General features: G+C 41.3%; 1 protein-coding gene across 7 annotated transcripts in view; it reads right to left on the reverse strand.

Annotated features, from left to right (window-relative positions):
• ABCB4 (ATP binding cassette subfamily B member 4) overlaps positions 1 to 17748 on the reverse strand; it is a 66100-nt gene that overhangs the window by 21381 nt on the left and 26971 nt on the right. For all 7 annotated transcript variants that reach the window (XM_047694339.1, XM_047694338.1, XM_047694341.1 and 4 more), the window contains 5 exons: positions 17250 to 17453; positions 16716 to 16886; positions 8225 to 8386; positions 3279 to 3455; positions 608 to 754 (listed from right to left, as the gene is read on the reverse strand). In XM_047694339.1, coding sequence (XP_047550295.1) covers positions 608 to 754; positions 3279 to 3455; positions 8225 to 8386; positions 16716 to 16886; positions 17250 to 17453 — 861 coding nt within the window. The remainder of the gene's footprint in view (positions 1 to 607; positions 755 to 3278; positions 3456 to 8224; positions 8387 to 16715; positions 16887 to 17249; positions 17454 to 17748) is intronic.

Consider the following 17748-nt stretch of genomic DNA (forward strand, 5'->3'; position numbering starts at 1 on the left):
CCCAGGCCTTGGAAGGATTATTCCAACAGTGATGAGTTGCTACTGCTTCTTGAAAGCTCACATCAGAGCAGACACTCTTCAGCGCTTCACCTTAGAGTGGCCTGTGCCATCTCCTTCCAGCCTCAGCCTTCTCGGAGGCAGGATTATTTTAGAGATGAAGGAACTGAGGCCCAAGGAGGGACAGCATCTAGCCCAAGTTTGCAGCTGAGGAGTGGCGAGCCGGCCCGTCCTCAGCATCTGGCCTCTCAGATGCTGCGACTCTAGCCTGCCCTTCCTTCACCCCCCACCCCCCAGCCATGCTATGAGCATGCATCTCCCCTCCAGGGGCGGGCAGAGGGGGAATGCCTGACCTCAGTTTCACCCCAGTGCAGACACGCAATTCAATGCCTCCAACGGTTTTTTTTTAAACTTACCATATCATTAATATCCTAACTTGGCATGGGTCGAAAGGCTAATTTTTCTTTTGCCTCACGGCTTTCCTCAAAAGGGAATTAAAAACTTGGGCGTGCTTTAATTTGAGGCTGCTTTACTCCAAAACGGACCCAAGGGTGACGTTGGCATGAGAACGGATTCAATTCAAGCTCCCGAGGGATGTTTGCAAACTTACCGCTATCATTTCTGAGAATATGATGGAAAAGGCCGGCTGCAGGGCCCCATTGGCAATGGCGCACACTGTGCCGACCACAAAGTACGGCCATTCCGTCTTATTCAATTTCAAGACCTTCAGAAAAGACACCGGCGGCACGTTTTCATCCTAGAGCACACACACACACATGCACACAAATACGGACAGGTCAGGACCAGCTGGGGATGACACAACAGCGGCGTGTGTAGACAAGGACAGCACTGCCCTCGAGGAACTTGCAGATGAGGCGCAGAGATGACCCGTCCACGTGCAACCACTGAAGAGTGAGACAGTTTGTTAATAAATCCCAACAGTGGCCAGTGAGTACACGGCATAAGCTGGGCGAGAGTTATTCACCCAAGAAGCGGTCTCCATGGTTTCATCAGCCCATCTCTGTTCCAGCCTCAGCAGAGGGAGACGAGGCAAGACCCAGGCACGAAACACTCTGGTGTTCAAGTCCCAACTCTGCTCAGGGATGATGGTGGGGTCAAATGAGACAATACCCATGAGCAGATGGATAAAGATCCCCACAAATGTAGGATACCATTATTAACTTGAGAACGCAGGCCTGGTCTCCTCACCCCCAGAACCCTGCCCAGTGCTGCCTTTTTCTGGCACAGGGTCCTAACTGATAAAACCAAATCAATTATCCCATTCCCTTTTATCACCGGTCCTTGGCAGGCTTCTCCTGTTTCAAAGCTTAGCTTGTTTTGTGATTTTTTTTTCTTATGTATTTATATGCCTCTTTTTCTAATATAGGAGTTCTGATTTTAAAGGTGAAGACTGTACATCTTCATATCCGTAGAAACGATCCCAATACCTGGCACACACCAGAGTCTCAGCAAATGTCAAACTCCATGTCTGCTCAAACATGAAGGATTTAGGTCACATAAACTCCCTCTCTAGTCAGAATATTCTCCTTTAGAATTGCACTAGATGCAAAAGGTGCCTATGGAATCCCATAGCTTTATGGTCGTTTACAGAGATCACGTCTGGTCTCTAGGACACGGAGAACATGGTGGTAGGTTGTTTTTAGCTCTCATTTTTCAAGTCACCCATTTTCTTTGTATTTTCTCCTCTTTTCTTGGTATTTTCCTTGTATTTTCTTTTTTCTTTCTCTTATTTCTTTTCTTTCATTTCACTTCTTTTATTTCTTCTCTCTCATTTTATTTTCTTCCCTGGTTAGCATTATCTTTAAGTCCTGGTCTCCAACCGGATAAATGAGCCTTTTCCCCAGACTACTCTTTTCAACACACAAAAACAGGTCTCCCCAGATCCCTCTCATCACACTTAATTCCTCTCTCTCCTTGGGCACATTGTCAAACCCTCTCTGATGGTACTTGGGACAATCTTGTTGATTGGCATGTCCTGCCTCCCCCTCTTTGTGCAATTCTTCAAGAGAAGACAAGTGGTTCTCCGAAATGCCAGACTCTCAAGACTTAGCAGCAAAGCTCTGAAGATAAATGAGAAGACAAAAGGTGGATACTTCCATAGCCAAAGTGGGGGGGGGGGTAGATGGGAATTGTTTATCTTACTTAAGATAAAGCAACTTAACTCGATAGTGTAATTGTTACTTTTCTTTCCATAAATATACCAAGATGAAGACCTTTAAGAGAGCTCTTGTAATCTCTGCAGTAAATACTGTGGGCAGAGAAAAACAGAGCAGTGAACTCTCAGTAGAATGAGTTTCTTCGGGCCAACACGGGAGTAAAAATAAGCCACCTTTATCAAATAACATCCAAGTGTATTTTCAAACAATTTCTTGAAATAAGAAAATACATTTTCTTAGAATGGATTCCCCCTTGCAATTATAAAAGTTTCAGTTAACTTGAATTAATATCACAAGTCTTTAGGTGGGAAGAGTTAAAGAACATAGAATTTTGCTATTTCTCGACATTCTGTCCCTTTCCTTAGTAAGATAATTCCAATCTAATTTAGGGTGGCAATGCATACAGTAAAAAGATTAAATTTTTTTACCCTCCCTTGTAGCTAGGTACGGCCATGGGATTAAGTTATGGCCAAGGACATGTAAGTAAAGTACGTTTGGAACTTCTGGAAAATCTCTTTGTTTCTTCCTGCTGTTTGGACTATGGCTGTTATGGCTGGAGCTTCAGAAGCCCTTTTAGATCCTTGAGGACGAAGGTCACACGCAAGCATAGGGAAGATAAGAATGAGAGGAGCATGAATCCAAGGGAACTGTGGGGACACCACCACGCTAGCCTTGGGTTTCTTACCACTGAGGCTTTCTTAGGTGAAAGAAATGAAAACTCTTCATTTGTTTAAACTGATGTTATTCTGGCTTTTCAGCATAGACCATCAGAGGTAATCGTTCCTAACAGAATGCAGATATCAGGGCCTTTCACTGGAGCTTTATCTCTGGATCTCAAAGACGAATGGAATATCTATGTTTAAGCATCTAAACACAAAGACTACTTTTCTCAATCTATCCCCCCAAAACAGGAAATCCACTTTCAATTGGAATTGATTTTAATTCATTGCCAAATGCATTTAAAAGTTCAAATTTTCTTTTTTCCAGGAAGGAAAAGTAGATTCAGAGTAGGAATCAATCATCTGTGCCTGCAATATACTAGCAAAGGTAGGAATTTTAACAGCAGAACTCTACCACAAAAGATTTAAGTGAAAAACAACTTACAAGTTCTTTGGCTTCCACATCAAGGCCATTCTGATACTTCCATGAATTCCTAAGGCTTTTACGAGTAGAATTCCTAAATAGGCTAGATTTCCAGCCATTTGGAGTCATATCCACGGCAGCCTTTTCATTATTTAGTTCAAGGTCAAATTCTCCTGATTGGACCTGGTTTCCTGACGTCTGAAAAGAACACGTTAAGTTGTGTACTTGTGTGTGTCTTCAGATGGATATAACGTCAAATTTAGACCCATAAAGCCATATTGAACATTACATGTGCCACGACTTGTCCATTTCCTAACAGCTTCTCAATCAAGACTAGCTCTAAGACAGTCAAGAAGTGTTTCAACACAGAGAAGTTGTGTTAAGAGGACACAAAAGCTAAATCTCATTTGAACAATATAAAAACTGGAGAATAAAAGTATTTCCTAAAAATTAAAAGGCAAGTTTTCCATCATCCAGCAGGTACACCAGAATTTTCTCTGCACTCAGGAATACAGGGAACAATTCATGACCACCACCAGTGGGAAGAAGAATAGAACTATTCCCGAGGGTAATTTCTAAAGCTACAAACAAGGAAAAAGCTGGTCACTCCCCATGAGAGGCAATTAAACTGCTTTCCCTGACTGGCTGAGTGCATTCATATTTTTCCTTATATCCCCGCTCAGACTCATCTCACCTCAGGTGAACCCACCTGCAGGCTAAGCTTCAGTGGGATCAATTCTCTCCTTAAAGGGGGCAGGGGCAGGGAAATTTTCCAACCTCCAGCTCAATGCCTGGTGAGGAACATCAAGCCAACCTTGGTCGCGGCTAACTTTGAGTCTAAAACTCTTAATGGTTTATCCAGAACCTGAGTTACTGTAGTGATGTCATGTTCTTGCTCCTTTTCTTCAGGTCCTGTCCCCCGACCCAAGCCTATGATGAGTGCCTTACTGCACCTACAGCAGCCTCTCGAGAGCTCTGTGTATTATCCCATACTAGCATTCCAGTTGTGCTTTTGATACCCGACAGAACATCACCCACGTGCCTTGAACCACAGGACAGTGACGTCTTCTGCGGTTCTGCATGGTGGACTTCCTTGCTTGCTTATAATTGGAGCTGTTTTCCACCATCTCCCAACCCAAACCAACCTAAAGCCCTAGTCTTCTGATCCTGCGTCCTCACTTCCATCCACTCCCACACTGTTACCAGATTTATTTTCCTAAAGAGCGGTTGTGCTCAAATCACATCCCAGGTCAAAAAATCTTCCACAGGTCCTCATCATACGCTCATGCCTGGCCCCCCCAAATTCTAGTTCATGGCAAGTCAAACTGGACCACCTCTTGTGAATGCCTCTTCTTTTCCTTCTTTTGTTATCTTCTCTAGGCTATCAAAGGGGCCATCAAAATGAACAGTTCTCCCAATAAGCCCACTCTGATTTTAGCCTTCTGTAACTAAATGAAGAATCCCTCTCTCTCTCCCTTAATAGTTTTTTCTGTGCCTTACCTGAAGCCCTCATTTGGTGGGTGCTGAGTTCACCGAGCTCCAAAGTCAAAATGGCCACTTTTACCAGGTGATGAAAAGTATTTATTTAAAACCGATAGCCCTGGGGCGCCTGGGTGGCTCAGTGGGTTAAGCTGCTGCCTTCGGCTCAGGTCATGATCCCAGGTCCTGGGTTCGAGCCCCATATCGGGCTCTCTGCTCGGCAGGGAGCCTGCTTCCCCCTTTCTCTCTACCTGCCTCTCTGCCTACTTGTGATCTCTCTCTGTCAAATAAATAAATAAAGTCTTAAAAAAAAAAAAAGTTAATCCTGGAGCCTCACTAAAGTCTTCAGATGAGTGCAGCCTTAACCAACACTTAGACTTCAACTTCCAGAACAAGAAACATTTAAAAAAAAAACAAACCGATAGCCCTTATTTCTTACACCTGAATATACCTCAGCTGGCTCAAATATTTAATTATGAAAAGTAAAACAATAAATGTTGAAAGAAAATATGGGTGAATAGCCTTTCTAAAAACAACTCCAAATCCTGAACATATGAAGGGGGAAAAAAAAGATAATATAATTACATATGATTTTAAAGTTTTTGCTTTTCTTTCTTTCCTTCCTTCCTTCCTTCTTTTTTAAATGGTAGCCAAACAAACTACAAAGCGAAATTAAAAGAACAAAGCGGGGGCACACAGGTGGCTCAGTCAATTAAGCATCCGACTCTTGATTTCTGCTCAGGTCACAATCTCAGGGTAGTGGGATAGAGTCTGTGACATGTTCCATGCTCAGGGGGGAATCTGCCTGAGTGTCTCTCTCTCCCTGTGCCACTTACCCTCCTCACATGCACGTGTACATGTGCTCACGTGAGTACATTTTCTCTCCCCCTTCCCTCTTAAAAAAAAAAGAGAGAGAGAAAAAAAGCAGGAAAAATATCTCTCATACATGCAAAAGTGTATTTCCTCTTTATGCTAGGAGTTCTTATAAGTCAATATCATGAACGACCCAACAGAAAAATGGCCTAAAATAGGAAAAGATGCTTTCTTTAACAGAGGAAAAACCACAAATGGCCAATGAACATGTGAAAAGATAATCTCATAAATAATGAAAGAAATCTGGAAATACTGTTTCTTTTAGGTTAGTAACGATGAAAAATAAATACTAAGTGGCTGGTAGTGCTTATCAACAAGGATTTGAATTGTAGGAGTCTCTCAAATTTCTAACTCATGTTTGAGTTTTTTTTTTTTTTAATGCTTCGAGTTTTAAAAATAAGGCATTACATTTATAATCAGGAAAAAAAATACACTTAAAGAAACAACGAAGAGCCAAGAGTCTACCTAATGAAAAAGCAATGAACATTCTACTTAAAAACAAAACCAAGACAAGGTTTTTCTGACACTAGGTTGGTCAGTCTTTGGGACTAGAGGCAAAAGCAGCATGTTGGTGTGAGCATTTAGTGAACACCGAGGCTCACTGAAGCTCTTTCCTCCATCTCTGCACCAGCACCAACAAATAAATGGTGAGGCAAAGTGTAAGCCAGAAGTGGGAAACGTGTGAGTGCCAAGGTGGCCAAGTTCAAGGGGACTAAGAATCACAGACTGTCAGAGCTGGTGGCAACATGAGCGGTCATCTTGGGGCATGCTCTCCTCAGTGAACCAGGAAGGACTTGCTGAAACCACTGCTTAGTTGGTGACAAGCCTCTTCTATCACAGGACACTGTTCAGTCTTCAATTGTACGTCTTTTTCTAGGAAAGAAAGGCTGTTTCTTTCCTCGGAAAGAAAGGAGGACGATATAGAAACGTCAGAGCTGTCCTTATCCTCTTGGCAGCCTCAGTGGCCTCCGAACCTAAGTGCTGGTGGGAATAGAAGGTCATTCCTTCCGGGGCACGGAAGCAGCCAGCCAGGGGAGAAAGTGGTTGCCACATTTTTTTTTCCCTAAGATTTTATTTATTTATTTGACAGACAGAGATCACAAGTAGGGAGAGAGGCAGGCAGAGAGAGAGGAGGAAGCAGGCTCCCTGCCAAGCAGAGAGCCCGATGCGGGGCTCGATCCCAGGACCCTGGGATCATGACCTGAGTGGAAGGCAGAGGCTTTAACCCACTGAGCCACCCAGGCGCCCCGTGGTTACCACATTTGACAGGCAAAACCGCAGAGCCGTAGGAACCATTAACAAAATGAAAACTAAAACTGAATTAAAGGAACATTATACTTATTTTCTTAATGAGAGAAATGATGAAGATCCTGTGATGGGTAGGCCATATGGAAATAATTAGTGAAAACACAATAATTAGTCCCCTCCTGCCGGAAAACCTTCTCTGGCAAATTGAAGCAAGAGTTGTAAGACTTTCCATCGTTTCATTTGGTAGTTTCACTAACCAGAGTTTCACTCTAGTTCCTAAAACAGGTAATATTGATAATTGTTGGTTTGTATTACTGTTGTATTATGCTTACTTGTGCAACTTTGCAAAATAATTAAGCTAGAAAGAGTTGTTCTATAAACATTCTTATATCAAAGCAAAAGTATATACTTCTATAAATATAACCATAACTAGGATATGCATGGGTATTTTTTTTTCTTAACATTTCAGATATAGATCATCTGGATGCTAACATTTTAATGGGTACTCAGCAATCCATTATAATAATGTGTAATAAATTGCTGAAGCTGGTTAAGCATCTGACTCTTGATTTCAGCTCAGGTCATGATCAGGGTGGGGAGTTTGAGCCCTGAGCTCAGAGGAGACTCTGCTGGAGATTCTCTCCCTCTGCCCCTCCCTTTGCCCCCCCGGCCCCCTCTCATGCTTACACATGCATTCTCTCACTCTCTCTCAAATAAATAATATAATCTTAAAATTCTTAGAGAAATACTGGAAATAAACTAAGTACCCAACTTTTGCTTTGATATAAGAATGTTTATGGAAAAGATATTTCTAGCTTAATTATTTTGCAAAGTTGCACAAGTAAGCATAATACAATTGTAATAGAAACCAACAATTATCAATATTACCTGTTTCAGGAACTAGAGTGAATGATTTTTTAAAAAAGAAGACCTCTCTATTCACTTCCTAGAGTCATGACTCCTGCTCCTGGTTTTGTTAGGATCTAAGAAGCATTTTAAAAATCGCATAGGACCTCCTCTAACCATGGGAGATCCTGGCATCTCTGGCTCTTGCCACTTCTCTGATGATCCCTAGTCTCACAGTGGAAAGGACCTGCTAGCTTGAACACATTCCCCAGGCAATTAAGGATCTCTGTCCTGAGGAATAAATTTGAAATGTTTTTGATGCCTTCCTTTACTTTCTTCCTCCCTCACCTTTCTCTCTCTCAGGATTCTTTGGCTGATTCTGAATTCAAGTTTCAGACATACGCTTTCAGTATCTTCCTGAAGCTTTCCATTTCTCAGCATGGCATTAGCTGCCTGATGTTTTGATGATACAAAGAACACCCTAGTGAGAAGCAGAAAACAAAATCCTGGGATGCTCATACCTGCATGTTAACAAGCTTGAAGTACACGCCTTCCTTCTTCATCAGCTCCCCGTGGCTTCCTTGCTCCACAATGACGCCATCTTCAAACCCAGCGATGATGTCTGCGTTTCGGATGGTGGACAGCCGATGGGCTATCACGATGGTGGTCCGGCCTTCTCTTGCCTGAAAGGGAGGACAGACGCGACGCTGCAGGCTTTAGCAGGCCCAGGAGCACGCACGGCTCCACACGTGGACGCACGTGTTAGCAGCTGATGAGAGCAGATTCCCCTGCGGGTGGGGCACACGGGCACCCTCATCCATGGAAGGCTAAGGTGAGGCTTGAGTTCTGGACCAGAAAGGAGGCCAACCCCTCCATACGAGGATGGGGGTAATTCTGGAGGCTCATGGTAGTGTAGGCTTGCCCAAGAAAAAACAAGAGAAGGTCTGACCTTTCTCAGGTGTTTTCATACTTGTCTGAGGAGCCTTTCTTGTGTCAAATGCAGCCTCCTCCGGGGCACTTCTGGAGGGTTTGTTTTGGGGAACCTGATTTTAGCTGTAATTCTGATGGGCTGCACGCAAGCAATTTAGATGAAAATGTACTTGGGGAGCACATGGTTTAAATTATAGTTCAGGGACCATCTACATCACTACCTCTGCAGTGGGGCCAGTAACTTTGCTTTTTAACAAGTGCCCCAGGTGAGTGTTGTGCAAGCAAAAATCTGCAAATTATCCCGTTAAGCAGTTCTGTGAACTCACATGTTGGCTTGGTGGGTTTATCAATGGGCTTTTAACCCTGAAAAGTGCTCATCAAATTATTCATGTTATATCATTTATGAAGGTTATTCTTTTTTTTTAAATATTTTATTTATTTATTTGACAGAGAGAGCGATCACAAGCAGGCAGAGGCAGGCAGAAAGAGGGGAGGAAGCAGGCTCCCTGCTGAGCAGAGAGCCCGATGAGGGGCTTGATCCCAGGACCCCACGATCATGACCGGAGCCGAAGGCAGAGGCCTAACCCACTGAGCCACCCAGGCGCCCCAAGGTTATTCTTTTTGATACTCATTAGCTCTTTAGGCTATAGCTTCTTAAGACCACTCCTACTCTGAGGCAATAAAACCATGTGATTAGGATGGTTATTAGGGTATACCTTAATTCACATAAGTAGTTAAAATGCAAATTAAAAATGACAGCTGAGATTCATAATAGTCAAAAAGTGTGAACAAGCCACATGTTCATCTGCTAATCAGGATAAACAAAATGAGGTACATCCATGCAATGGAGTATCATTGGGCCATAAAAAGGTAAGACATTCTGATACAGGCTTGACTATGGATGGACTTTGAAAAAACATTACACTAAATGAAAGAAATCAGTTACAGAAGGTCTGCATTGTATGATTCCATTTATATGAAATTTCCAAAATAGGCAAACCCATAGAGACAAAGTAGATTTAGTGGTTGTCAAGGGCTGGGGTGAGTATGGAATGGGGAGTGACCTGATTAACAGGTACAAGGTTTTCTTTGGGGATGATGAAAATCTTGTGCAATTAGTGGTGATGGTTGCAAAATTTGGTGAGTATACTAAAAATCAGTGACTTGTACATTTCAAAAGGGTGAACTTCATGGTATGTGAGTTATATCTCAATTTTTTATTAACAAAGAATAGCCATAAAAATTCTGAAAAAGAAGGAGAGGGGAATACCTTCACCAGATATTACACATAAAAGACTACTTAAAATAGTAATTAAATAGAATCCAGGGGAAGCTATCAGTGAATAGGCAATTTGATCAATAAACCAAAATAGAGAGTCCAGAAATAGATATAAAACATTTAAGAATTAGTATATGATAAATAAGGCATTATCAGTCAGGAAAAGGGTAGATTGTACAATAAGTGGTATGGACCAACTGTTTAATCAACTGGAAAAAAATAATGTGGTCTTTCTCCATCAGTCCTTACACTAATATGTTTAAATAAGTATAAAAGAGTCAAACCATAGAAAAAAACAGACACTAGAGCTATTGTTATCTATTGGATAACAATACTGTTATCTATTGGATAATATTGTTATCTATTGGATAACATTTCTGACTGTTCAGATTTTAGTACCTAGGCCCCCCAAAATGTTCATATGTATTTGTCGATGTGGAGGCTGCATGTCTTGGTCTATGTATGGTGAGGCATGTAGGAAATAACTTTATTATTCTAATCATATTCATGATACTAATAGTGATGAGTAAATTGCTAACAATGGCTATGTTAATATTATGATAACCATAGGTTAATACTATGTCAACATTAAAAAAAAGCCCAGAGGAATTATAGTTAGACTTGTGAGCAAATGATTGATACGTAGGAGAAACAAAGGAAGTGTTGGTGAATTTAAAAGTTAGCAAGTGTCACCCACGAAATTCTGGCCAGAGTAGAGATTTGACACAAAGAGATTTTTTTGGCAGAGCTCTCAGATGTTCCAATGATGAAAAAACATTGACAAGTAAATATCCTAGATTCAAGGACACCAACTGTTAAGAAATTTAGACCTTCTGCTAATGTTGGATGTGCAGGGATAAAAGGCAGGTCCAAACAAAGGGAGTATTAATCCACTAGCTTTCTGGAATTTCTGAGGGAAAAGGAGGCCGGGGGGGGGGGGGGGCGGTGGTACAGAAAATGAAACCTTTGAAATCATTTGATAAAATCACATGGAGGCTAATTTTTATTTTTCTCTTGCCCCTCCAGTATGGTAACACTGTGAGTAGAAGAGTCATGTAGGTATGAAACCTTGTGACTACTGACTTTCATTTAAAAACCATAATAACAAATCTGCATTTGTATTCTTTAAGATCTTATATAGGAAAACCTATTGTTTGTTTTGATAAATAGTAGCTATCTTTGAGTCAACAGCTGATATAGTCCTTAAATTTTTTTTTAAATGTACACATGTATTATTTCAAAGAGTTGGAGCATAATTCAGTAAAAACTTATGTAGAATCTACATAATCATATCTACATAATCATAATCAGCATGGCGCTGATTGTTAAAAATATATAAACATAGGGGCGCCTGGCTGGCTCAGTCAGTAGAGCACCTGACTCTCGATCTCAGGGTCCTGAGTTCAAGCCCCACACTGGGCGTAGAGCTTACTTTAAAAAAAAAAAGAGATATAAACATGAACCATTTATTAATTCTGCCTCTTAGAGGATTTAATCTTTCTAGGAGAGAGGAGTCATATAAATAAATATATGTAATAAATAAGTAACACAACAAATTGGTGTCAAGGTATTGATAAATGTATAAAGAATTCACAAAAGAAAAATATTATGCTTACAGGATGGGTAATCAGGGACAAACAGCAATAGATATAACAGTGCTATATCCTTATGTTCCTCAGAGGAAAAATAATAAATTACAAAGTCAACCTATCATTGTTTAAATATCGTCGGGACCTTAGAATGACTGGACCAAGTGACTGACTAGGATCATTGAGGGAGGTGCAGTAATAAAGGATTTCCCTTTTAAAGATGCTATTTATTGTTTGCAAAATAGATCAGCTTGCTTATCTTGCAAAGCATGGAGTCAATTAGGTAGATTATAAAGTAGTCATAGCAACCACGGTTCATTAAACACGGCCACAAACACTCCATACAGAGGTGAAGTCTATTTCTCCATCTCCTCAAATCTGGGCAGGCCTTGTGACTTGTTTTGACCAAAAAAAAAAAAAAAAAAAAAAAAAGTGAAGTAATTGACACTTGGCAATTTCTAGAATCTGGGCTTCAGGAGGCCTTAGATTTGCTACCTTGAAACCACAATAAAAGGAAGCTTGTTTAACCTACTGGAAGATGAGAAGCCTCATGGGCAGAACTGAGCAGTCTCATGGGCAGAACTGAGTAGCCTCAGGCAACAGCCATTACCAACTGCTGGGCACAAGAGTGAGGCCATCTTGAACGTTCCAGCCCAGCGGACCCTGAGCTGAAAGTAGCTGCCTAAGGGAGACTAGGAAAACCAACAGAAGAACAACACCAGCTGTCTCCCTAAGTTTTGACTTAAAGCAACTGACGCAGAAATCTCAGAAGCCTGGAAGAAAAGTAAGGACATTGCTACTGGAGCCTGGAAAGAGGGTAACCTGCATTATACAGCCTTGGAGTACGTGGAGAAGAAAGTGTCCTGCAGTCACTTGAAAGAAGGGTATTTTATCTACCGCACTTATACATCTGGCCAAGAAGATTCTAGAGATCTCTAAATAGAATGTTGACATGCCAGTGGGATTTCACTGGCTCTTTGTTACAAGCTACGGGAACTTAAGAAGGAGCTATTTGGCTTGCAGGGTGAATCTAGAGGAAACACAGGAGACCCAGTGCCTGCTTGGTTGGGGAATGAATTGTTAGTCATCCAGTGAAATGAAGCCAAAGATCCAATCAGTGTGTGAGTATAAGATTTTTTTGTTAAAATCTCTGAGACATTTAAGGCAGATTCTGGTAGACACCCACAGCTACATAAAAGGGATCCAGAGACTCTTAAGGTTTTTCTCATGGCAGCTTCACACATAGTCCAAAGTAGAGATTCATTTTGGAAAAAAAAAATTATAGATGTAGGTTTTGGGGCTTGAGGGAGCCATGGTTGGATTCCAGGCAAGCTCACAGTCCTTAAGAGTGTCTACTGGCTTATACTAAAGGAGACTGAGAAAATCGAAAACATAGAGGCCAGCAGATCCCAAATTTCTGTGGGTAGAAAGCATTCTGATAAAGTTATTCAGCTACAGAACACAGGCCATTTCTGTCACAAAGGAAAGATCTCTCAGAGAGAGGATCTAAGAGCCCAGAGGGTAGAGCCCAAAGCCAAGGAGACCACTCTACTGCTGGGGGTAGGACGGAATCTTAATCAAGGAGTGAGCCCTTTCCCTGGGGTGGTGGGGTAATTGGCTACATGCACCTGACTGCCCTTCACGATTACTATGGGCCGGTAACTGCTATGTGCTTCCTGTTCTAATTTTTGAGCGGGAGTGACTATTATTATCCTGTTCTTGCATCAACATTGCATGTTGGGGGTATGTGTGGAAGACAACTTGTCTCTTGAGTTCACAGATCTCTGGATCAGGATGAGCATAACATGAAGAATCCGTCCATATCTGAACCAATCAGATCTTCAGGTACTGGACTTTGAACCTGATGTCATAGCTGTGTGAAAATTTTGAAGGTATTGGGAAGAGGTAAATTTATCTTGCGGGTGGGAGAAGGGTGAGTGATTGTGGGAGAGAGTGTGCTGTGGAAGCAATATGGTCATGGACACTTTAGAGCTCACCCATCAAGAGGTAGTAGACTCTTGTCTCCTCATTCCTTCAGTCTGGGCTGCCCTGTGGCTTGCTGGGACCAACAGAATATGATGAAAGGGATACTGTGTGAGTCCTGGAGTCTAAGCCTGTAGATGTCTTCTAGCTTCTGCCTCGGGACAATGTCTTGAGAAGGCCGCAGAAGGCAGCCAGGCTAGTCTATTGTATGAGTATTAGTACCAGAATGGGAAGCCACATGAGAAGCCCAGTCAACAGCCTGCATGGGAGTAAGGCCGTCTTGGACTATTTCCGCTTAACCCTCCAGGTAGAGGCAACAATATGTTCAGGTGAAAACAGCAAAAGATCCACCTAGCCAATCCACAGAGTTATTGGTTTAAGATTGAATTTGGGTGAGGATGTAGAGAAAGGGGAACGCTACTACACTGTTGGTGGGAATGCAAGCTGGTGCAGCCACTCTGGAAAACATGGAGATTCCTCAAAAAGTTAAAAATAGAGCTACCCTACGACCCAGCAATCACACTACTGGGTGTTTACCCTAAAGATACAAATGTAGTGATCTGAAGGGACACAGGCACCTGAATGTTTATAGCAGCAACGTCCACAATAGCAAAACTGTGGAAAGAACCTAGATGTCCATCAACAGATGAATGGATAAAGAAGGTGTGGTGTATACATACAATGAAATACTATGTAGCCCTCAAAAGAAATGAAATCTTGACATTTGCAATGACATGGATGGAACTAGAGGGTATTATGCTGAACAAAATAAGTCAATTATAGAAAGACAGTTATCATATGATCTCCCTGATATGAGGAATTTGAGAGGCAGAGTAGGAGGTTTGAGGGGTAGGGAAGGAAAAAATGAAACAGGATGGGATTGGGAGGGAGACAAACTGTAAGAGACTCTTAATCTCAGGAAACAAACTGAGGGTTACTAGAGGGAAGGGGGGCTGGGTGGATGGGGTGGCTGGGTGATGGACACTGGGGAGGGTATGTCTATGATGAGTGCTGTGAATTGTGTAAGACTGATGATTCACAGACCTGTACCCATGAAGCAAAAAATACATCATGTTAATTAAAAACAACAACAACAACAACAACAACACCTGAATTTGGGATGGTTTGTTATGCAGCAATAGGTAACCAATTCTGCAGTTAGTATAGTTAATAATCATGGTAATGGCAGTCACCATAATAGTAGCACCAGCTAACATTATCACATAGTTCCCAATGTGCAAGGCATGCGCTAGTTAATTTACATATAAAGATTTCACTTTACATGTAAAGATTACAACCTTACATTGTAAAGATGTCACTGAATCTTTACAACCATCTTATCATAATTTTTCCCCTTCTCCCCAGTTACTTCTGCAAGATCTCAGGCTTAGAGACAGGTCAGTTAATTTGCCCAGGATCGTGCATCTAGAAAGGGACAGAGAGCCAGGACTCCAGCCTCGGCCAGTCTAACACCAAAGCCTGTGTTCTTAACCCTTCCCCAAGCTGCTAATGGCTTTTCTTGGGACTTAAAAAAAAAAAATTACAAGTGATTCATCAGCTATTTTTAAAACCTAAAATTTTATCAACTGGGGAGTGAGTCATAATCCTAGAGAACCCAAATTGCTAAAATTGCATGAAGTAACTTGTCTGTTAATTAAAACTTGTAAGACTACAATTTTTCTGATAGGATCCATATCACAAAAAATAACATGTCTAATAATTCTATTTCCGTTCTTTTAGCACAGAAAGGGCTATTATATTGAATATTTGTATCCTAGAAAGTATTGGGACCTAAGCTTTAAGAATGAATGGGACATTTTCCCCCCAAAACATCTTTCTTATTCTATCTGACATCTCCTAAAAAAGTCTATGTCAACACATGATTGCTCATTTAAGTTTTATGTTTTAATTTATGCAGTTAAAAAATAATTTCCTGCTTTAAATCATGCTTGATTAACCAAACAAATGCCAGTTTCCTGTGTTTATATTTTGGTTCCTTAATACTGAGACTTAACATACATGAAAGCAATATAATTTGGTGCAAGAATTTGTGAGGAATAACTATCATCTCATTAATCATTATTAGATTAAATTATATAAAATAAGCCAAAATATTAATCTGAAAAACCGTGAAGCACTGATTAACCCCAGTTTATAGCACATACAGTGTTTACTTAGGATTCAGGTGTAAGTTTTCCTGAGAAAATAAGATCATACAGCTTGTCTCTAAAATTGCAAGAGGTAGTTTGGATAGAAGCTGTGAAGTCAGTTGCACATTTTTTTTTTTTTTTTAAGATTTATTTATTTATTTATTTGACAGAGAGAGAGCACAAGCAGGCAGAGAGGCAGGCAGAGAGAGAGGAGGAAGCAGGCTCCCTGCCGAGCAGAGAGCCCGATGCGGGGCTCAATCCCAGGACCCTGAGATCATGACCTGAGCCGAAGACAGCGGCTTAACCCACTGAGCCACCCAGGCCCTCCTCAGTTGCACATTTGATTACTAAGTATTCTCAAATCAAATATATTTGTGGTGTTTATGTTTTTGAGACCCATTGAGATGGTGTCCTCTGACTCTGATTATTATCCTGGGTCCTTAGTACAGATGACATCAGCAGTGACCACAAGAGTGCCCCAGCATAAGGTTCTTCCTGGGAAGCTTCAGCTTTGAAAAAGGACTGTGAGAGATTCAGAGATTCCAGAGCTGGGCATGTGAGCTCAACATCCTTAAAATATGTTGCTGATTTATGTGCCTAGACAAACACACAAATTGGATTTTACTTCCTTTGGCCTTCCTTTCACCTTTGTGAATAAAGATAATGGTACTGCCTTTCTACAGAATAAGGTAAGTATTTTGAGCTGTTTTTTCATCTGGACTGGTGTCTAGGTAACCAGATTTTTCTTTGGACATTTTAACATGACTATTTTTTTTTTTTTTTGACAGGACTGCTTTTGATCAAAGCAAGAGCCTCCGAGCAAGGAGTTCATGACCAAGTGGCTCTCTGCATACGCCTGATTGGAGCTCCGTATGCTTTGGTCAGAGCAAGCCGGTTAACGGGCCACCTACCTCTCTTTGCCACGTGACCTGACAGAAAAGGGAAATCAATAAAGCCCCAGGAGAGAGCTTCACTTGCTCTCATATTTACAGTTTTTCAATCTAGAATCGCAAAGCATCGTCAAGAATTTCCAATAAAGCCTTCAGTGTGCTGGTCCTTTGGGTGTTTCAGGTTGACTGACCTTATCCAGGGCCGCCTGAACCTCTGCTTCGCTTTCAGTGTCCAGGGCTGACGTGGCCTCGTCCAGCAGGAGGATCTTGGGGTTTCGAACCAGGGCCCGAGCGATGGCGATCCTCTGCTTCTGTCCGCCACTCAGCTGGGCCCCTCTGTCTCCAACCAGGGTGTCGAATTTCTACAGCACGGAAAACATGGAGGAACTCATGTAGTTTAAATAGAAAAGGCCATAGAGTCTAGAAGTTCATCAAGACAACGTGGAGCTTCTTTTTGACTATGGTAATGAGTCCCAAATTATAGTAAAATCAATGAATACTGAATTCTAAAAAACCAGTACCATATACTATGTATAAAGTTTTATGGGATTCCTGTACCAGGCCGTACTCCTTATACCTCCAACTGAATAATGCAAGGGACTTGCCTAAGGAAGGTTGAATAGCCTTACATCTTAAACATTCATAGCTTAAAGTTTGAAAAAAGAACTTGCTCGCACAAAGTCAAATTCGAATTTCAAGGGCAAGGACATTAAGAGAGCATTTACCTGTGGTAGTTTCATGATGAAGTCATAGGCGTTGGCCTCTTTGACAGCTTTCTTTATCTCATCCATGGTGACGTTTCCACGGCCATAACGAATATTTTCAGCAATTGTGGTAGAAAAGAGCACTGGCTCCTGACTCACCACTCCAATTATCTCCCTGAGATATCTTACATTAAAGGTCCTAATATCCTGCCCATCAATATTAATCTGGAAGAAAGAAATATTTCCCTTTAATATTTTAAACCATCTGACATCTAAAGCATCAAGACTCTTTAATTTGATACAAAAAGTCTTGGCTGCCATTTAACATTTAACTTATTAACTTATTTAACTTATTTTTGTGGCTACAAGTGGTTAGAAATGAGAATTACAAACAAACAGCAATGTGTGAGAATAAAAATAAAAAGCATATTTATGATCTTACACATACAGTTTTTTCATGGATGGATTATTCCCTATAAGCGATAGGAGGTTATATATTTTTGGCATACTATTATTTTTT

The sequence above is a fragment of the Lutra lutra genome, chromosome 11 (assembly GCF_902655055.1).
Source record: "Lutra lutra chromosome 11, mLutLut1.2, whole genome shotgun sequence".
Lineage (NCBI taxonomy): Eukaryota > Metazoa > Chordata > Mammalia > Carnivora > Mustelidae > Lutra > Lutra lutra.